The 20,092-nt window shown below is 58.7% G+C and overlaps 8 protein-coding genes across 8 annotated transcripts; 6 read left to right on the top strand and 2 right to left on the bottom strand.

Annotated features, from left to right (window-relative positions):
* Positions 1-61: 61 nt before the first annotated feature.
* On the top strand, positions 62-1,482 carry GGTG_03811 (hypothetical protein). Its single transcript, XM_009221594.1, has one exon. It carries the CDS (start codon positions 193-195, stop codon positions 1,150-1,152), a length of 960 nt encoding a protein of 319 aa, XP_009219858.1. The 5' UTR covers positions 62-192; the 3' UTR covers positions 1,153-1,482.
* A 533-nt stretch (positions 1,483-2,015) lies between these two features.
* GGTG_03810 (hypothetical protein) lies at positions 2,016-5,812 on the top strand. The gene has a single exon (XM_009221593.1). The coding sequence runs from the start codon at positions 2,794-2,796 to the stop codon at positions 4,501-4,503; it is 1,710 nt and encodes a 569-aa protein (XP_009219857.1). The 5' UTR covers positions 2,016-2,793; the 3' UTR covers positions 4,504-5,812.
* GGTG_03809 (hypothetical protein) lies at positions 4,463-6,638 on the bottom strand (the record flags this gene model as incomplete). The annotated part of the gene is made up of 1 exon (XM_009221592.1): positions 4,463-6,638. One exon carries the CDS (start codon positions 6,636-6,638, stop codon positions 4,704-4,706), a length of 1,935 nt encoding a protein of 644 aa, XP_009219856.1. The 3' UTR covers positions 4,463-4,703.
* Positions 6,639-7,492: 854 nt separating this feature from the next.
* Positions 7,493-9,427, bottom strand: GGTG_03808 (hypothetical protein; the record flags this gene model as incomplete). The annotated part of the gene is made up of 4 exons (XM_009221591.1): positions 7,493-8,349; positions 8,412-8,946; positions 9,025-9,329; positions 9,385-9,427. 4 exons carry the CDS (start codon positions 9,425-9,427, stop codon positions 7,493-7,495), a joined length of 1,740 nt encoding a protein of 579 aa, XP_009219855.1.
* A 230-nt stretch (positions 9,428-9,657) lies between these two features.
* Positions 9,658-13,067, top strand: GGTG_03807 (hypothetical protein). The gene is made up of 3 exons (XM_009221590.1): positions 9,658-11,631; positions 11,685-11,907; positions 11,968-13,067. The coding sequence occupies exons 1-3, from the start codon at positions 9,826-9,828 to the stop codon at positions 12,852-12,854; spliced, it is 2,916 nt and encodes a 971-aa protein (XP_009219854.1). The 5' UTR covers positions 9,658-9,825; the 3' UTR covers positions 12,855-13,067.
* A 437-nt stretch (positions 13,068-13,504) lies between these two features.
* On the top strand, positions 13,505-14,569 carry GGTG_03806 (hypothetical protein; the record flags this gene model as incomplete). Its single annotated transcript, XM_009221589.1, has 1 exon — positions 13,505-14,569. The coding sequence occupies one exon, from the start codon at positions 13,505-13,507 to the stop codon at positions 14,567-14,569; it is 1,065 nt and encodes a 354-aa protein (XP_009219853.1).
* A 337-nt stretch (positions 14,570-14,906) lies between these two features.
* On the top strand, positions 14,907-16,594 carry GGTG_03805 (hypothetical protein). Its single transcript, XM_009221588.1, has 2 exons — positions 14,907-15,150; positions 15,226-16,594. The coding sequence occupies exons 1-2, from the start codon at positions 15,105-15,107 to the stop codon at positions 16,284-16,286; spliced, it is 1,107 nt and encodes a 368-aa protein (XP_009219852.1). The 5' UTR covers positions 14,907-15,104; the 3' UTR covers positions 16,287-16,594.
* GGTG_03804 (hypothetical protein) lies at positions 16,581-19,265 on the top strand. The gene has a single exon (XM_009221587.1). The coding sequence runs from the start codon at positions 16,736-16,738 to the stop codon at positions 19,043-19,045; it is 2,310 nt and encodes a 769-aa protein (XP_009219851.1). The 5' UTR covers positions 16,581-16,735; the 3' UTR covers positions 19,046-19,265.
* Positions 19,266-20,092: the final 827 nt, after the last annotated feature.

The raw sequence follows: 20,092 nt of genomic DNA, 5'->3' as shown, positions 1-20,092 counted from the left end.
TTCTATCTAATCTCAAAAGTTCCTAGTGCGTCGTAGAATACAACATTTAAATTTCCTGCTCTTTTGAGAATCACTATTCAACGAGAGCCAAGCGACCCACGTTTGACCCTCTTATCTTCCTCACTCTTTTTTTTTCCCTTCTCCCGCATCCCACCGTTCCCTCTGTTCAACTGTCCAGAAGGGTTCACAAACATGTCTGCGACCGACAACCAAGACATTTCGATAGCCATTGTTCAGATCTCCTCCGGTGATGATGACAAAGCCGAGGTCGTTGTCGAAGTGAACGGCAAGCACGTTGCGGTGTCCGTGTTCTCCAGCGCCTCACCCCAGCAGCAGGCGGTGGAGGATCGCCTCATCAGTCTTCTCAACTTCGATTTTCCCCTCCATGACCATGACGAGGAGGATGCCGCCTTCAACGCCATTTACGATATCCTAGACGCCGCTGGTATCATTGAGCAAAACCCCGCCCCAGCCCTCAAACCGACCGGCTTAGAAACCCTACATTCGGCCCTGTATCCCGAAACAATACACGTCCAACTCAAGACTGTACACGGTGTGCCAACCCTTCTACCGCTCAGCTCCAGCAAGGCGTCTATTGATTTCGCCCGCCCCGATCGCGATGCCTATGTCGATTTCGATATTGATGACGCGCTTCCGCAATATTCCTCGAAGGACGTTCTTCTCCAGGAGGTCTTTGCTTGTGGGGGAGGTGTCGTTGGTCGGGTCTTGGTGAACGAGCAGGATGTCATGCTCTGCAAAGCTAGGGGGGCCGGATTTTCTGACCTAAGGCTTCCGCGGGAGCTAGAGACGCTGGGAAAAATCGATGCTGCTCGCATAAACTCTGCCTCGGAAATCCGCATCCCCAGACTGCGTGGATACGTCAAGCACGCCGAGCTGGGTTGTGTTATCGGACTACTGCGAGAGTGGATCCCGTCGGGCCTGGAACTATCACCGGACGACCCTGACAGCGCGGATATCAGCGCGATCCCCAGCGAAAGGAGGCAAAAATGGCTGTTCCAGATCCGCCGGACGGTTGATTGGCTCCACGTGATCGGGCTGGTGTGGGGAGATGGGAAAATACGCAATGTCGTCGTCGACAAAGACGACAATGCGTGGCTGATTGATTTTGGAGGCGGTTGGACCAAAGACTAGGTCGACGAGGACCTGGCCGGCACGGTAGCGGGGGACGAGCAGGCAATTCGAAACATTGCCAGCTTCTTGAAGGTGGATGGCGATACACAGCTAGCCTAGCGCTTCTGTCCCAATTTCCTTCAGGCCAATTCCTTATACACGCGTCTGAAGCTGACGCCAGATGGAGGCAGTGGCGGTAGTGGCGGCAGTTATTTGTCTGTTTCAAGTAGGTGGTAGAGCAGGACGCATGTTAATTAATGACTTGACCAATTCACACAGGTCATTTTATGGTCATTTGTTGCTCCAGACTTGTTTGTTCAATCACTGTGGAATTTATCGGGTACCTGGCCTGGGCAGTAGATATGGGGTACATCCCTTCGAGCGCCGTTGAGGCTCGCTGATCTTGCGTGCGTTAGCCAATAAAAACGTTTGTTTTTTCGGTACTTCCGCCTGCGCCTTATTTAGTCCGTGATAGAAGTACCAGCACAAGTCATTGTTACAAAGCGGTACGTCGCAATACTCGCACCGCGCCCCTGAAAATCCGTACCTCCAAGTCACACCAACAACCAGGGTGCTTTTGCTGATCACCTTCCAATCCGGGCACCTGGGCCCAACGGCACTTAAGGGGATATGCGGTCCGGTCGGGCTGGGCTGGCCGATAAGCATGCATTGGATGCGAGCTTGGCGAGGACAGGAGGCCGTTGCAGTTTTGCTCCTCGACGACGGCAGGTTGTACCGACGGCAGTCCATGGCTGGGGTTAGTCACCACCGCCGAATTTCCATGTCAGGCGACATGGAGATAGCGCAAATCTGATGGCTCAATACGGGCAAATACCGACGCTTTGTCCCACTCCAGTGGAGCTGGCAATACGGCAGTGCTACCCAACTGAAGTCAGAAACGGCGCTGACACAGGAATATCCCGGGCGCCTCTCTTCACCGCGCTGCGTTTCACCCTGGTTTCCCGTGCGCCGGCCGCTCCCAGTCCACCAGTCCACCAGTCCACCAGCCGCGCACCAGAGAGGCATTTATCCGACTTTGGGGTGCTGTGGCCGCGAGGGCGCTAAGGTGCGAATTACGCGTCCGCCATGTTGCAATTGGCAGGCGACGGCGCGGCGCGTGCCCTCGTGGTGCTGGCGGCCGATGGCTGGCGCTGTGACTGGTGCTGGCGGCATGGAAGGAGGGCAAGTCGCCGACCAAAAACCCATCACGACGACAACAATGGCAGGCCCTGACGTCAAGGTCAAGCAGCCCGCCCCCAGAAATCGACGGCGCCTGGGACGGTGAACGAGTCGTGGGCCGGGCCGGGTGCACTGCCACGACGCGGGCACGTGCAACTGTCAGCGTTTTACCTTTGGCTTCGAAACGTTAAATCCCGCTATCGCCCAGCCTGTCAAGAAGCCGTGGCCAGCCGCCCTTTTCGGCTCCCTCGTCCGGATCGCGTGGTGCCATGTGCGGGCTTGCCGTGGCCTAACAAGTGAAGCTGCCATCATCTCCGGGCGCCTTGGTCGAGCTGGCAGACACTGGCCATCGCCGTCAGAAGTGAACCGAAAGCGAGCGACTGGGGTCGCCTCAAAGCGGACAGACTGACTGACGGTCAGAGACAGAAAGACATACCACCAGCACCCAACACCCCTCACCAGAAACAAGAGCCGCAACCCAACATGCAGCTGAAGCGCGGGGCCGCGGGGCCGGCCGCCGTTGCCGGGCTGGGTCTCGAGGCCATGCCCTGCGAAATCCTGCGCCTGATCTGTGCCTGCTTCTCGCTCTCGCCCTACCAGGCCGGCGACACCTTCCTGCCCGACCGCTTCGCCGACAACCGCGCCGCACTGCGCCAGCTCTGCCTCACCTCGCGCCGCCTGCAGCGCGCCGCAGTCCCCTTTCTCTACGAGGTCGTCATCATCCACGGGCCCGGCCAGCGCCTACCGAAGCTCGACCTCAAGCTGCCTCCCATGCTGCTGCTGCTCCGCTCCCTGCTGGCTGCCCCCCACGTGCGCCCCACCCTCCGCCACATCGCCTGTCTCGTCAACCTCAAGGGCTCGCGCGTGTCCCGCCGCGAGCTCGAGGCCATACGGAACCTATGGAACTCGCACTGCCTGGGCATCGCGGTTCCGTCGCTGGTCGACGCCCGCATCCTACAGCTCGCCGGCCTGCCCACGCGCGCGACACCCGATCCAACCGCCGCCGCCGCTAACGCAGATGCCACCACCGAGACCGGTCCCATACCAGAGGACTCGTCCCTCCAAGGCCTGCCTGAACGCATCTTTGCCGCCATCCTCTGCCTCGCTTCTAACCTGGACTCGGTGGTATTCCAGATGCCCCGATGCTCCGTGATACCGTCCAACATAGAAACAATACGGTGCGCCGTCACCAGCAACATTATTGACACGGCCCTGCAGGACGAAGTGGTGGGGTCGAGCGTGCTACAAAACCTGACCGCCGTCACGGTACAGCCCGACATGGGGTCCTTTCTGTATTTTGGCTGGGATGACGAGCACCGGGACGACGAAGACGAAGACGACGACGGCGATGAGGAAGATCAGGAGATCTGCAGGGGCGTTCGACTCGACGCATGTCCGGGCCTGTTCAGGGCCCCAAACGTCACTGTGGTCGAGGGTTTCAAGGAAAGCGGTGGGTGGGATGCGTTGCCGCGGCAGACGAGGGACATAAGGATAGGTGGCATATTGAAACCGACCACTCTAGGCACCATTTGCGACTACCCGAACCTCGAGAGATTAACGGTGCGACCCGCGGCCATGGACATGATCAAGGCCGAGGTGGACGACGACGAATTTAATAATGCGCTGCTGAAGCGCGCATCAACACTCAAGTACTTGGACTTCCAGACCATGGGCAATGAGACCCTGACGTCAAATTACGGACCCCAAAGGCGACTGCACTGCCTGCCGCGCCTGACGGAGCTCGAGGAGCTCAAGATAGAGTTATTTGCACTCTTCGGCACCTCGGAGGAGATGGGCGGCGGCGGCGCCCCGCTCGCCGACCTCATACCGCACAGCCTCCGGGCCCTGACCGTGCTGGAGCAGTGGACGTACGGCGACGCTGCCTGCCTCAGCGGCGACGAGGGCGAGGCCGAGGGGGGCCCGCAAGTGGCGGCGTACCGGCGGAGGCTGCTGGAGATGCTGGCCGGCTTCTCCAAGGACTGTGCGACGCGGACCCCGCGCCTCGCCAGGTTCGGCTTCGTGGGCAACGCGCCGGCGCCCACGCCCGTCGACGACGACGGGCCCATCACAAAGATCAAGGGACGCGACTGCCCCGAGGACCAGGGCCCATCCCCGGCCGAGTTTGAGCGGCTCAAGGCCCTGTTCGCAGAGGCTGGCGTCAAGATGGAGCTAGAAATGCTGGCCTGTCCATAGCTTGTATTATTAATCTTTTCTTGGATTCCCCGCCCATCAATCTCTTCACCTGTGAGAAATTATCTGGCCTAGGCTTGGTATTATTATATTCATTCCTCTGACAGAATGTTCTTTACGACACCGGTCTATCACACTCGTCGAATCTTTTTGGTTTCATCTCAGGGGCCTGTATGCTGTGTTGTCATGTTGGAGTAATGCCCTCAGATGAACTTCACATTCACATCCCGGAAAGCGTTCGAGACAACAGCCAACTCCCACTCCGGTTGGTCGGGGCTTCGAACAAACCTGACCTCGCGGAGGCTCCTGAGCTGGGATGTGCAGGTGGCTGCGATCCGGAGCAAGCAGCCCTCCATCCAATGCCGGTATGATTGATGCGAGGTGCTCCAGTACCCAGCCAAAAGTTCTCTGTTCGGATGCATCCCGTGGGCTTCCCTAATGTATAGCCGCTCGAGCCCTGCGGGCAGCATGCGGCCAAGGTTGGCCGGCAAGGCAAAGCTGGCGTCGCCGAGCAGAAGGGCCGCGTCAATGCGCAGCTCCCGCAGGTTCCGCAGCGATGGCAGACAGCGGATCCGGCCAGGCGCGTCCCACCCCAAGAGCCAGCGGAGGGTGGACGAGGCTTGGCGGTGCGGGCCGTTCCCATGTGGGTGCCGCCACGGCGAGGACACCTCCGGCAGCCCCATGTCGAGGGTGATGAGGGACGCGGCCGCGAGTGGGACGGCGCGGCTGAGGACGCCCGTTTCTGTGTCCTTGGCCAAGGCCACCCCATTCCTCCCGTAAGCCCTGAGATGCAGGTGCTTGAGCGCGGGGGACGAGAAGATGCTGACCATGTCGGCGCTCGTGAAGAGGCCGCCCACGCGCAGGCTCTCGACCCCGTCGACGTCGAGGTTCGGAGGCAGGCAGATCCGGAGGCGGTCGAGCTCCACGGTCCGGACGGACGGCAGCCGCGTGAGGCTCGTGAGGAGACCGCAACCGATTCTGCCGGCGGTCTGGCGTCCCCCCTGGGATCCGCTGCTGGCAACGGACTGTCTCGCCACGGCAACTGTTTCGAGATTACAGAGCAAGGAAGGGTTGATGTCTTCGCTGTTCAGCGCCTGTTCGAGGATCCCGGATAGCTCCTGATACGGATTAGCGAGTGATCCCGGGTGCTCCATGGCAGGGTTCATCGCGGCCGCTTGGACCGGAACCGCGAACGACGTGGACTTCAGCCGGGGGCAGAGGCAGAGGAGTGCGACGTAGATGCGACCTCCCACGTACAGCTCCGTGGCCGGGGGCTGCGTAAGCGGGGACCCATCCTGACCGCCCGAGCCACTCCTCTGCCACGATGGCGTCGGTTTGATCAGGCCGGCCAGCCGTAGAACGTGCAGATCCGCTCGGCGCTGGACTCTGACACCGCGGCGCACGTCTTCCCAAAACCCCTGCACGAGCTGGCCGTTTGGTTGCGGCTTTCGAGGAGTGTCGGGGTCTATGTACCCCTGGAGACTGACGAGGCAGTCCAGGTGGCAGACGAGGGGCTGGAGCGACGCGCTCTCCAGCAGGCTCCGCAGGAACAGCACCAGGCTCCTCTGGCCCTGCACGCTCAGCCTGGCCACCTCAGCCTCCGCCTTCGCCTTGGCCTTCGCCTCCGCCCTCGCCTTCGCCTTACCCTCCCTCGTCACGGGCGGCGGCGGCGCGCGCCGGGATGGGGTGATGGTCCGTGACGGCGCGTAGAAGGACACGGTCTTGTACAGCGTGTGACGGGCGGCGGAGGCGAAGCGCCTCGACGTGAGGCAGAGCGCGAGGAGCGGCCGCATGGCGCTCGCGTCGGGCCCGCGCCTGCAATCGCCAGGCTCGGTGCGGACCCGATCGTCCTTGGCGATCAGGAACTCGCAGATCTCGGTCAGCAGCTCGGCGGGCAGCGAGTGGATGCCTGTACTGTCCTCCGGCGGCGGCGCCAGGTGGTCTGACAGCGGCCGCTGCTGCTGCTGCTGAGCCGCGCTGGCGTCTGTCGCGTCTTGGTTGGTATTATCCTCCGGCCCCGTCACGGGCGCGATGGCTTCGCCATGGTCCAGGCGATGCGGGGGTTTGTGCTGCCCTGCAATTGGGAGGCTGTTGGTGTCGCTGCCTCGAGAGCAGGCATCAGGGGATAGGTTCGACATGTTTGCTTGGAAGAAGTCAAGGTGATGAAGTCAAGGTGATGATCAGTATGAATGGTGTCTTGGGGTCTGTCTGGTCCCGGGTCTGTGTCTTCTGTCAAGATGTGCTGTTGTGGCGGGAAGCAAACAAAGTGTGCCAGGGGAGACAGGCCGAAATTTATATCTGGTCGCGGAAGAGGCAGCATTGTTGCCTTTCATGTCGAGGGACCAAGGCCAGCCCGAAAGGCCATATCTGGTCGAACAAAGCCACCCAACTGCTGAAAGGCTGCTGGGCTCAGGCGAGCCCATGACCAGTCATTGTTTTACAGACGCATAGCCGTGGCCTTGCTAAGGCCTTCCAACTTTGTAAGACCTAGAACCGCGCAGTGCTCCCCGACGAAGTAGGGGCCGGGGTGAGTGCCCTAAACCATTCCAATACGCACCGGACGGCAACGACATTTCGGCGTTGGTGAGGGCCGAGCAGCAAAACTCCCCATTCCAGGACTTGTGTAACTTCAAATTGCTGGGCTGCATCGTTCCCCACCACCACGCAGCCGATACACCCCTCCCGTTAGGTGTGTGCGTTTGGCTAGAAACCGAACTCCGTTGGGGAGCCTTGGCCGGGCGTTTGTACGCTTGTCGACGACTTCTTTTTACGACATCTCCTCAAACTGTCATTGCTCTCACAAATAAACTCTACCCTGCCGTACTCAAGAGCCGGATTCTCCAATTCCAGCCCTTTAAATAAGTGCATCATTCGGGAACACGTCGGTCTAGGAAGGACGCTGAGAAGCCTTGGGTGTTGGGAGACATGTCTGACGGGAAGGTAACCCACATTTTTTGGCGTAGAATCAACCCCCGTACTTTGGCCCACGTAATCAGCACCGCCTACCACCCCTCAACCTCCCCCTGCTAGCCCTCGGCGCCTTGGACCTTGTTACTTTGACTGGGACGACGAAATCCGAGACCCCCTTCGGCAGCTGGCCAGACCCACTGGCTTCATAGACAAGAAGAACCACCTTGACCCTCGTCTTTCCGCGTCTCGACGCACCGTCGTCTTGACTTCTCACCATGCGTGAATGCAGCTCTTGGATGAAGTTGAATGCCCCTGGTGTCGTGCCCGGCGCCAACTCGTTGCACACTGCCGCCATGTCCACGACGAGACAGACCCGCTCCCCAGGGATGCTCGAAATGACCCGCTCAAATACGCCGAACCACTCCTCTGCCGTCGCGGCCGCGCAAAAGTGCGAGTGGCGCAGGGCCATGTGCGCTTCCGTCGGGGCGGCGGCGCGCGCCCGGCTGCTCAGCCGCAGTGCCTGGTAAGTGAGGTATTTCATCAGGTCCGTCGGCGTGAGCATGCCGGAGCCGGACGCCGGCTTCCCGGCGCCCGGCAAGACCCACAGCGTGGGCGTGGCCGAGGCGGACAAGCTCTGGATCACGCTGGTGCCAAAGTCTAGGATGGCCGGGCGCGAGCTGAAGGCGCCCTTGATGACGGCCAGAGACGAGCCTCGGCTAGACGACCACTGCGCCAGCGTTGGGGAGAGCCAGAACGGGTTGGTGGAGGTCCTGGTGCCCATGCCTGATGCCCTCCGCTTGCGCAGGAGGAGGTGGTGCTTGTAGGCTTGCTCGGGATCCGCAAAGGCTGGGGAGAGTGCGGTCAGGATCTGTTCCAGCTGGGGCCCAGAGAGCTGCTGGTTGGTGTCGAGCTGGGCGCTTGTCTGGAGACTACGGATCGCTGTGCTCGACTGTAGATTAGCCGGTTGGTTGATTGCCTGCCGGAGTCTGACAAAGCTGTACCTTCTGCCTTTAGCAAAAGCTGCTCGAGGTCTAGACTATGTGCCCCCAGCAGCGATACGATCAGATCCAACTTATTCTCGTGGTTCCTGCCCGAGATCTCCATTCGCGAAGCAATCTGGGCGAGGCCGTCCTGATGACTGGATCGCTCTCTCTTTGCGGCATGCTGGGCCGACAGGATGCCATCTAGTTTTTGAGCTTGCGATGCATGCATAGCACGGACCTCCACCTGTGAGCCAAGAGTAGCTAGTTCAAAAATGTTGTTTGAGCAGTCAACGATTTTGTCGAGAACGCTGGCGTACTGCAGTTTAGGCGGCCGTGTGAGGCTGTGATAGATATGTCGGAGTTTGGACTCGCCTACCCACGAGTGGGCAGTCAGAAGGAATTCGAGGATTGCCGAGTACAGACTCTCGATGGCCTCCCGCATGTGTTGAGTGGCATACAACCTGGACAGCATCTTGATCCGCGGGAGGCGCGTCGCAATCTGAGATGTGGCCTTGGCCAGCAGCTTGAGCGTTTCGCCATGGTTTACCACGCTCTATACGGAGGGTTGAGTTAGCTTGGGCCCATTTCCGGTCGTTAATATGGAGGCACGCTCTAGTAAGGAGACGCTCACGGAAAATAACAGCTTGAAGGTGCCCCAGACCAGGGAGACGTATTCGGGATTTTGCTGAACAAATACGTCGAGGGCCGCTCCGTAGTGGCAGATGGTCTCCGAGGTCCTTTGAAGCCATCTTCGCGTTTTTGATGAGTCGCTCTTGGACTCATACTTGGTTACCAAGCTGGCCACTATTTGCTGCACGTCTTCGATAGAGGACGAACCGCCCAGAAGCTTCTTTTCTTGGTCACTCAGGCTGCTGCTCTGCTCAAAGTGTGTCTTGGCGGCCTTGAAGGCGTCGCTCGCAATGGCCGAGGTGTCGCCTGTTCGCGTGAGCCTCGATCTCGTGTATGTTGACGCCTTACGCCGCAGGCTTACCATGGATATCGCCGGTCCAGGAGGTCTGGGTATCATGATCCATTTTCATTGGGAGTTCGTTTCCGCCAAGCGAGATGGAGAAGTCGGCGCAGCCCGGCGCCGCGGCAAGATTTGCCAGTGGCCAGGGTGAAATGGCACCGTCGAAGTAAAGCAGCCGCGGTCGCCATGATCCGGCTCCCAGCCCCTCCTTCGCTGGGTGACGCGAGGGTGTGGCTAGGTATTCGCGTAGCCTCACCAATCAGCGACAACGGCGCAAGTGTGAATGAGGGGTCGCAATTCGCAAAAGGGTGACGGGGAGGGGTTGACTGAGCAAAAGCGCATTTCGGCTGCATATGGCCTGACCACTCTTCACCTTGTTGCTCTCCTTCTTGCAGCTTTCTCTTTCTCTGTCTGCCCATTTCAGTCTGAGATTCCGTCACTACGACAGGACGAGATCAAACAATGATGGAATCCGACCCAAACGTCGTTGAGAATCGTCATTCCCCGCTCCCTGGCGGCGAAAGCAGCAACCACAACCTCGCTATCCCGTTCCCAGCACGCCTCAGCCGTCTCGGCAGCCCAATCCAGCCGGCCGTGCCCTTGAAGTCGGAGCTGATGGAGTTAACTAGAGCTCGTCTCCCACTTCGGGCGGCTATCACAGGGACGGAGCGACAAACTATGCCGCCTCCTCTGCGCCCACCAGCACCTCCCCGTTCGAACAACCCCATATTGCAGACGGAGACCCAAGAGTCCAAAAACCCCGTACTCCGACGCTATCAAGATTATAAACAGCAGGTGGGGGCCCTAGAGCAGAGCAATAAACACCAGCTATTGATGGCGCAGCAGGAGCAGGAAGGGAGAAAACCACAGCCACAACCCTTGCCAGGACAGGCCCTCAATCTTGGAGGAGCGCTCGCTCAAGAGGAGCTCCCCCAAACTCACTACACCATATCCGAAGATGAGGTGGGGGGTTCCAGGGATATGTTGGATAATTTGGCAAAGATGCAGCAGGAGCGGGAACAACAGAAGAGTCGAATTGAGCAAGCGCGGAGGCAACTGCAGATAGCGGCGAAGCGGGAGGCGGAGTTGGCGATGGAGGCGCAAGCGACACGATCGGTGCCCACAAACCGAATGCCGATGCCTGTTCCCCTGGATGCAGCCTCGAGGTATGGGAAATTGGGGGCGGGCTTTGACGCAACCGCCAACGCGTCTTCGGCCCTGTCACCAGGCACGGATCTTGCTCGAAGCATGCTCGAGTATATTCACAGCCTGGAGGCTCACTTCGGGATTCCAAAGTCTAACCTGGACATGTTCAACGCTCCCACCATTAACATCCAAGTTTTCCACTGTCTGGGAGACCGCGAGGACCCGGAAACCTACCTGGTCGAACCAGAATGGCAGACGCATGACGACGAAATCATACTCAGGGGCTACTCCCCCGTGCGCTATGCCGACGGCTACATTGAGAACAGAGGCAACATCGCCTTCGCCGTCTACAAACACTACACGGTCGAGCACCAAAAATCCGAGGTAGAACAGGCCATGAAGGCCAATGAGCCACTCCCCAGCCCGCAGCCAGCCTACCAGGATGTGAAGCTCGTCTCGAGCGAGATGGTCCAGGCCGTGAAAGCATTCATCGCCCATTACCCAACCTTCTGCGCCGATCTTCTGGAGTCGGACGGCAGAGGATTCGAGAGGATGATCATATCCCCCCATATATGGTGGTATCACTGCCGCAAAAAGCATAAAACCCAAGACCTCCCTCCCGGGCAAGCCAACTTAGTGGCCGCCCTCACTGACTGGCTAGAAGCAAGCTTCGGGCCCCTGTACAACGCGATCGAGCACCAGTTCCGCACAGGCCGAGTTTCCGGGGAGTCCATCGAATACTTCATCCACCCTGGGCAGATACTTGTCCTTAAAGATGACGGTAGCGGAATGCCAAAGGGCTACCTAGCAACGGAGCGACCAAGGTTCACTATCAAGGAAGGACAACAAAAGCTACAGCAGCGGCTCTGGGAAGTAAACGCGTGCTCATACTCGTACGCAGGTGAATTCTATCGAACGGACAAGATTATCACTCTGCACTCCGAAAGCAATTCGTTAGACAGAGAAGTTGACATCGCAAACCTGAAGGCTGCGCCCCTCCAGTATGCGGGCGATGAGATTAAAGAAGTGCTAGAGCGTCGAGGGAAAACTTTTTGGAAGTGCCGTGGCAAGCGTTTGGTTTCCTACGAAGCAGACCCGAACTCCAAAGACAAGAAGCATGCGGTACGTGGCGTCCCCGTCTGTTATAAAAAGACCGATGGCTAACGAATCAACAGCGCCAACGGTTCATGACCGATTTTGCCACTTACAAGGAACTTCACCCAGACAACCCGTACCTGCGATCCATGTCTTATCAGAAGATTGGCATGGCTGGGCATGATTCCCTTGGTTCGCATCCTGAGCTAGACCTGCCCACGGATGGCAGCGAACCTGCGGCGCCTAGCATCTACCTGTTTCCGGGACACCTCCCCGGCTTTGACCTACGCCGCAAGAAGTGGGGTGAGTATCTGTCGACCTACTTCCTTTCTGCCCTTCCCTCCCTGCTGATCACTTGAAAAGTCAACCTCGAAGTCGACCGAATAGGGGAGGTGGCGTGGAACGACGAAGCCTTCCATTCTCTCGTCGCCGACGAAGACATGAAAGAGCTCGTCCTGGCGCTGGTCACCAACCAGCTTGCCTCCGAAACGGCCACCGACCTCATCGACAGCAAGGGCAACGGCCTAATAATGCTCCTGCACGGCTCGCCGGGCACAGGGAAGACGTTCACGGCTGAATCTGTCGCCGAGATTGCCAGGAAGCCCCTCTATTCAGTCACGTGTGGCGACATTGGCACCGAGCCCGATATCGTGGAGCAATACCTCTCCAAGGTCTTCAACCTGGGCAAGATCTGGGACTGCGTGGTGCTCCTTGACGAAGCTGAGGTCTTTCTCGAGCAGCGCACGCTACAGGACCTCAAGAGGAACGCGCTTGTCTCGGTTTTCCTCCGGCAACTCGAGTACTACGAGGGCATCCTGATCCTGACAACCAATCGCGTGGGCACCTTTGACGAGGCGTTCAAGTCGCGCATCCAGCTCGCACTGCGGTACGAGCCCCTCGGCCGGGACCAGCGCAAGCAGGTCTGGCGCAACTTCCTGAACCGGCTGCGCGCGCTTGGCGAGGGCGACAGCATCGACTTCAGCGAGGTGGCGTCTCACATGGACGAGCTGGCCGGGTACGAGATGAACGGGCGCGAGATACGGAACGCCATCACCACGGGCCGGCAGCTGGCCAAGTACATGAAGGAAAAGATGACCTTTGGGCACCTAAAGCGGGCCATCGGCGTGACGGAGAAGTTTGACCGGTACCTGGCCGAGGTGAGGGAGGCGGATGCGGACGACGCCGGCGGGAGGGGGGCGGATGGGAGGTACTCGGCCGAATATTTCGCGAGGGCAGACGGGACCAGATAAGGTGCGGGCAATGTTCGCCAGTGACCTTGCGCGTGTGGCTGGTCACGTGATCACTTGTACACAGAGGGCGGGAGGGGAGACACGGGCTTCCGATGACCGGGGTCAGATAAAATATCCGTTGGCCGATCCCCCTCACTCAGATGGACAATCTCTTTATTCGCACACAATATACGGCACCTACCTCCTTACAGGAGTAACGCTCGTTGTTCAGGAAAGTGTCGAGCTTGGAAGAGGAGGACGAAGCTCCTGCTCACAGCTTACAAATTCATATTTTAGTCGCCGAGGAGGAAATGGAAGTGGGGAACGAATCAAAATGGTATAGGGCAGAGAATAAGGCTATCGAACAGGTGAGGGTCGTGGGAAGTGCGTGTTCTTCCTTGTCCGCCGTAGCCTTTCCACCTTCGGGCGAGCCACAGCATTTGTCATCACGACTGAAAGTTGCGCCGAGGCGAAGAAGGGGGACCACCCCTGAAAAGCATATATATTTCAGGTCGATTTTATCATTGGCTCACTACTGTTTGGCTATCATCATCCTCACCTCGCTACTTTATCCTATCCTCGTCGTCACCTCGCTGCTTCATTGCGTTCCTCGTGAGGCAAGCCACAAGTGCTCCAACACATCCAAGTCTGGCTAGCTCTCTACGCCAAAAATGTCGTCCAAAAAGGTCTTCGTCACCGGCGCCACGGGCTATATCGGGGGCACCGTGCTCGCTCGGGTGGTTGAGACGTTCCCGGACCTTGAGGTCACCGCCCTGATGCGGCGGCCCGACGACAAGTTCGTCTCGCGCTACCCCTCGGTCAAGATTATCCAGGGGACCTTTGACGACTTTGACATAATCGAGCGGGCATCACAGGCCGCCGACGTCGTCATTCACATGGGCGACATAGACCACGCCGGGTGCGCCAAGGCCATCCTCTCGGGCGTCGGCAAGCGCAGGTCCGAGACCTTTGTGGTTCACCTCTCAGGCACCGGATGCATTGCCGACATATCCGGCAACAACTGGGAGGGCGAGCTGAACCCCCACGTGTGGGACGACGTGGCGCACGTTGACGACATTTACGACCTGCCTCTGACGAACCTGCATCGCGCCATCGACAAGTCGTTCCAGGACGCCAGCAGCGGCCTCGTCAAGACAGTCTGTGTCGTGCCCCCTGACATCTTCGGCAGGGGGCCCGAGGTCGGCGGCAGCCGCGGCACCTACCTGGTTCCCATGTACGTCGACGCCGTCATCCGCCACGGCGAGGCCTTCTACCTAGGACAGGGCGCCAACAGGCGCGCCGTGACGCACATCGACGACGTCGCGTCCCTGTTTGTGCTGATCCTGCGCAAGTACCTCCTCGAGAGCGGCGCCGGGCTCGAGTACGGCAAGGACGGCTTCTACTTTGCCGTCTCGGAGGAGATTGAGTGGAAACAGGCCGCCGAGGCCATCTGCAAGATCGGCCAGGAGCAGGGGTGGCTGCCCGAGGGGACCGAGACGGCGTCTTGGGACGAGGACAGAGTCAGGGCTCTACTGCCGCCACATTTCAAGGACATATTTCCCTTGTTGACCTTGTACATCTGGGGCTCTAATAGCAGGGCGAGCTCCACGAGGGCGAAGAGGCTAGGCTGGAAGCCTATACGTGTTCTCGCCGACTATCTCGCCGACGACTGTAAGATGGCGGCTGAGATCTCCCTTGCCAGAGCCGCCAAAGCTGCGGCAGGGGACGGGATGTGACCAGCATTAGCACATTTGTACATATCTGGATATGCACTCAATCAACAACGCATATTTTTCCTTTCCTGTTGAAGGGATATAGAAATTCCAAGCATACCTCGGTCCTCCTTTGTTCCGAAGTCGGCAACGTTAGTGGGTGCCAGTGGACAACACGACGGCCAGCAATGCATCTGTCGGGAGTCCATTGTCCCACACCCTACCCGCTGTTCTGCATAGCAATCCACTGGTTGGGGCGTTGAGGGAGCCCCGAGCCGAGGTCATGTGGCCGCTGGACGCAGTCCCACGGTGCCGCAGCGGCCGCCGTCACCCCGCTTTTGCACCACCACTTTCGGTACCCGACCAAAACATTAACCCACTTGGGCGTGCCAGATACCTAGACAGCTATGCTGCCAGTGCTCCTCTTGGAAGCGAATATATCTTTTCTTGTGAATCTATCCATCTCCTCTCTCACCATCAGCGACTACACCAGCGCCCTCACACCTGATTGAAAGAACACCCCGTCACTAGGTAGCTGGGAACTCCTGAACCTCCCAAAATGGCCGCCAAACAAGTATCCTGCCTTGAGAAGCTGGAGGAGCTACGTGAGTACTAGACTTCCAGGCCGTTACCGCAAGCCTACTCAGCCAAGAGATGGTTAACGAGAGAAACGAAACCAGTCGATGTCGATGTGGACTGCATGGACCATGACTTCATCAAATCAATGCCCATCAAGCCGCACGACCAAACCAGTAACCAAAAGTTTGTTGATCTGGAGCTCGCCGACCCGGCGAACCGGGACCTGATGGTACAAGTGGCAAAGGAGCTCAAGGGCGCGGACTGGCTGGCCATCTACACCCGCGTGGCTGTGCTCTTGTGCAAGAAGAACATCGACCTCATCAGCGGCCGCGTCTTGCTCCAGACCTCTCCTGCCAGCGCCTACGACACCGAGGCCACGCTGGCGCACGCTCGCCTCTACGACCAAGAGTTTGCCAAGGCCGGGATCCCCAGAGAGCGGTTTTGCATCAAGATCCCCAGCACGGGGCCGGCCTTGAACGCCGCCAAGATCCTCCACGGCGAAGGGATCGCGACCTTGGGAACGGCCCTTTTCAGCGTCGTGCAGGCAATCGCGTGCAGCCAGGCCGACTGTCTGTCCATCAGCCCCTACTACAACGAGATCCACGCACACGACCCTGCCAAGAGGGACCAGGTCTGGCCCAAAACCACGGACCCGGTTTCCCAGCACCCCATGACTCCCCGCCTGGTCCAGATCCTCGACACCTACAGGCGCCTCTACAAGGAAACGGGCAAGATGCAGCCGCTGCTGAAGAGCGCCAGCTTCATCTCGGTCGAGGAGGCCATGGCGTCGGGCGAGCTTGGCTGCCAATCGGCGACTCTGCCCAAAGAAATCCTCGATGATTTGGCCAAGACCCCGTACGACCCGGCCAAGCAGCCTGGCGAGGGAGTGCCCAAGCCCTCCCACGCATACAGCGACCCCAAGCCGCTGCCCGAGCGGCTCCAGGCGCTGCTTGGCAAGGACCCACTGACGCAGGGGTTGTGGGACGGCAAGCTCCCAAGCACCGAGGTGGACTACCTCGCAAACGGCGGCGCGGAGCTCCAAAAGGCGATCCAGGCGGACCCGGCCACCAAGAAGCGGCTGGACGACGCGCTCGAGTTTTTCATCGACGCCGAGAAGCAGAGCAAGGCCCGCGTCGAGGCGGTTGTGGCGTCGCTGGCGTAAGAGTTTGAGCGTGGCGGTCAGAACATGGCCACAAAAATTGGCAGCAAATCGGGGTCCTCGCATATGTTGCACCCAATAATTGCCTTACACGAGGATAGAAACTAAAATGGACCTCAGGCTTCTATCTTGAGGGATTTTCATTACTCCGCTGTTCCCGCCTTCAGCATAGAGAAAAATGAAATGCCAAGAGCATAAATGCGGAGTTGCCCAATTGAGAAATGGGCCGTGCACACTCACTCGCGTCGCAAAACCAACCTACGCCTTAGCTGCAGTGAAGCAGAAGCAGATATGACGTCATCATTTGCCCGTTCCATCGATAGTGCTACCACGGACGACGATGTGACGCGTTGATTTTAGGATTGAAAGGAACTCTCCATCCTCACATCGCTGGCGACGGCCCAAGTCTGTCGACCTGCTCACCTTTGTAAACCTTCCTCCAGCCAAGCATCATGGATCCCAGAACAGCCGCCGAGATGTTCACCTGCTGTGGGCTTTGCGGCCCTACCGAGGAGGAGCAGCGAGAGCCTCTCCTGGCGCAATATGACGACGAGACCAGTATGCAGGCGGCACTTCACCAGAAACTGCACACGTACCAGATGCTCAGGGCTCTGTCGCAAGGATACATGCCCACCAACGAGCAGCTCATCATCAACCTGCGCACTTTGATGGCCTCGGAGCTCCTCCATCCATCACCCCCGGCCGACGATCTGAGCGACTCCGGCCGTGCCTTGCTCCATTTCTCCAGGGAGACCCTCAAGAATATCATCGAGCTCCTGCAGCATAAAAATTCCGAGGACCAGGTTCAGGATTTCATCTGGCACCTGTCACAAGTCAGGGTGTCTGTCGACTTTGAAGATATCGCCAATCGCGCGGCCAAGGCTCAATCCAAGGCACACACCGCCGCTGCTTATGAAAGCTTGCGGACGGTGGGCTCGCTGCTGTTGACAAACTCAGACTTTCGGCTATTCTTGTCTGACCTGGGCACTGTGGGGAAGGAGGTGTTCAGTGACACTGCGCTGAAGCTTTCCGAAGTGTCCAAGAAGGCGGCAAAACAAATCGAGCCTTCGCAGGAGGAGCAGGAATCTCTGAAGCAGTTAGGCACCGAATCGAACGGGAAGCAGCCAGAGGTCGACAGCGATCAGTCTCTGACCAGAAAGGAAGACCAAGGCCCAACCGAAGGGGAGCTGACCAAAGAGATGGAAGATGTGACAAGCGTGCTTGCCGAAGGGGTCGCAGAGGTAGCCAGTGAGGCTCAACACAGTCTGGTGGATCACATCAAGGGCCCCGAGAAGGATGCGCTACTCTATCGCCTGAAGAGCGCCGTCACGAACCTCAGGCAGCGCCAGGACTACTCCAACTCGGTCTCGACACTCTCCCTGCTTCTCAAGCGCTACGCCATGGTCTACTCGCACGTGGTTGATGACGCCATGCAGGTCGCCGAGGATGACGTCAATGTCAACCCGGAGACGGACCGGGCCATGAAGAACTTTTGGTCGCTGGTAAAGTCGTTTGGCGACCGCAAGGAATGGGAGGAGCTTGAGCGGCGGCTGAACAAGATCACGGAACGCGGCCAGAGCGATCCTGATTTTGACGAACTGGTCCGCCAGGTGGGAAACTCGGTCGAGGCACTCCTGTCGGATCCATCATTCTACGACCAAGCCGAAGAGCGCCTCAAGGAGCTCAGGAATCAGTCGCAAGAGCTCGCTTCCGGGCCAACCATTCGTCAAGAAGTGGACGGTGCGCTTGCACAACTCCAGGTCGTAGTGCAGTCGGTTTTGCACGACGCCGACATCGCACGCCTTCTAAACACCATGTCCAAGGTCGGACGCATATTATCGCCAGGAAGCAGCTACATCAATGCCGACCTCGTGGCCGACTGCGTCAACGTCTTCGTCCCGCTCCTGGTGCAAGGGATTCAATATGTGCCAATCCCGCGACTCGAGGTATCAACCCCTGATGTTGATCTACTACTGGAGAATCTGGTCCTCGAGCCCGGCCGAACCATCAACGGCAGCTCTTTCCTACCATACAGGCTCCGAGTGGAGACGCGCAACGACCTGGAGATACGCAAAACGCGACAGCTCAAGACAACCTCGTCGGTGCAATCTATAGTCGCCATCAAGCTGGACGGTCTCTCCATCGCGGCACAAGATGTCGGCTTCTGGGTGCGTGCGCACTCGGGCTTGATTCGGTGGGCGGACGAGGGCATCGCGTCGTTCCGGCTCGACGAGCGGGGCATGGACGTGCACATCGAGGTCGAGGTGGGCAAGGAACGCCTGGAGAAGATGCTCACGCTACGGTCGGTCAAGGTCACGATCCACGAGCTCGACTACACGCTGCGGCAGAGCAAGCTCTCGTGGGGCGCCTGGCTGCTCAAGCCGTTCGTGCTCCCGCTGATGCGCCGGGCGCTCGAGCTGCAGGTCGCCACCGCCGTCTCGGACGGGCTGCAGGCGGCCAACCGGGAGCTACTCTACGCGCGCGAGAGGCTGCGCGCCACGCGCGTTGCAGACCCGGACAGCCTGTGGACGTTTGTCAGGGCAGTCGCGGCGAGGCTTGCGCCGGCCGACGACCCGGACGTGGAGACATGCATCGGCATCACGGAGCCCGGTCGCGGGGTGTTCAAGGGAGTTTACGCTCCAGGGAGCCTCGTGAAACTGTGGAACGAGGAGGCTGCCCAGGCCAAGGATCGGGTCCTGGAACAGGAGAGTGGTGGGTGGCGAAATGACATTTTCGACGTTCAGACAACACCCGCCATGTAATTCATGTCAACTGTGCACTGAACGCCTGATGGCCCAACCTCGATGTTTTTTTTTCTTCTTCTCAATAACTTCTGCATGGGTTATTTTTTTTCTCAATACCTGCTGTTTGTATCCATTGATACTATCATACGTTGCAAGGTAGTTCTCCGGCGGATCAATAGAATGATTTTCACCAGAGGATACGATCCGTGAGTAAATGGAGAATAAAGGATTTGCACGGACATTTCTCAGGCACCGGGAGCATCCAACTGAATCAAGAGCAGACACGACTCACATCCCATGCTGCTGGGTACCTTGCCTCTGTGGCTGGCCGTTCGTTACGTGAAGAATTCAAGGTGGAGGCGCGGCCACGGCAAGATGGCACCGACTGCAGTTCGGCGCATCGGGAGTGGCGAACCAGGATTAGACGGACGGCTCTAGGTTTCACGTGTTGTCGTGGGCGATCGAGTCCCAGAATAGCTCGTCCGAACCCACCGTGCGGGTTTATGTTGATAAACAACATTGTCTCACCTTGATTGCAGGGTCCTGGGAAAACCTCGAGAGATTTGACAGTGACGGCGACGGCAACCCGATCGATGACGGCTGGGAATCTGAACGAGCCGGCAGCGCTAGCAGCCGCCTTGGCTAGCGCGTTTGCCTCGAGCCGACATCACGAACAGGCATGGGCGCTGTTTGGGTCACACTGACATCTTGATGACGTGAACGACAGCCGCAAGACATCCATCTACCTAGGTATCTCGCGATCAAAGTCATACGGGCTTGCTACCGGGCATGAACAAGCAATCCGGAACCACCTGTCCCCCGCTTTGTTGCAGGAGTGCGGTTTGAGAAAAGAGGGCTGAGACACAGATTCTGGCAGCGAGGAGGAGGAGGCTGCTGACAAAAAGCAATTGGCCTGAGGTGGTGGAGGTCTGGGCCGCATCTCTATCGGCCCTTATCTGCTATCTGGCTGGAAAGCCTGGAGAGGAACGGGAGGACGAAAAAAAAGATATGCTTATTTTCTTTTTAGCACGACCCAATCCTCCAAACTCGGCAGGGCGTGGGGGG

This window comes from Gaeumannomyces tritici, assembly GCF_000145635.1.
Source record: "Gaeumannomyces tritici R3-111a-1 unplaced genomic scaffold supercont2.2, whole genome shotgun sequence".
NCBI lineage: Eukaryota > Fungi > Ascomycota > Sordariomycetes > Magnaporthales > Magnaporthaceae > Gaeumannomyces > Gaeumannomyces tritici.
The sequence above is the reverse complement of the archived record's forward strand: the minus strand, read 5'-3'. Positions and strand labels throughout refer to the sequence as shown.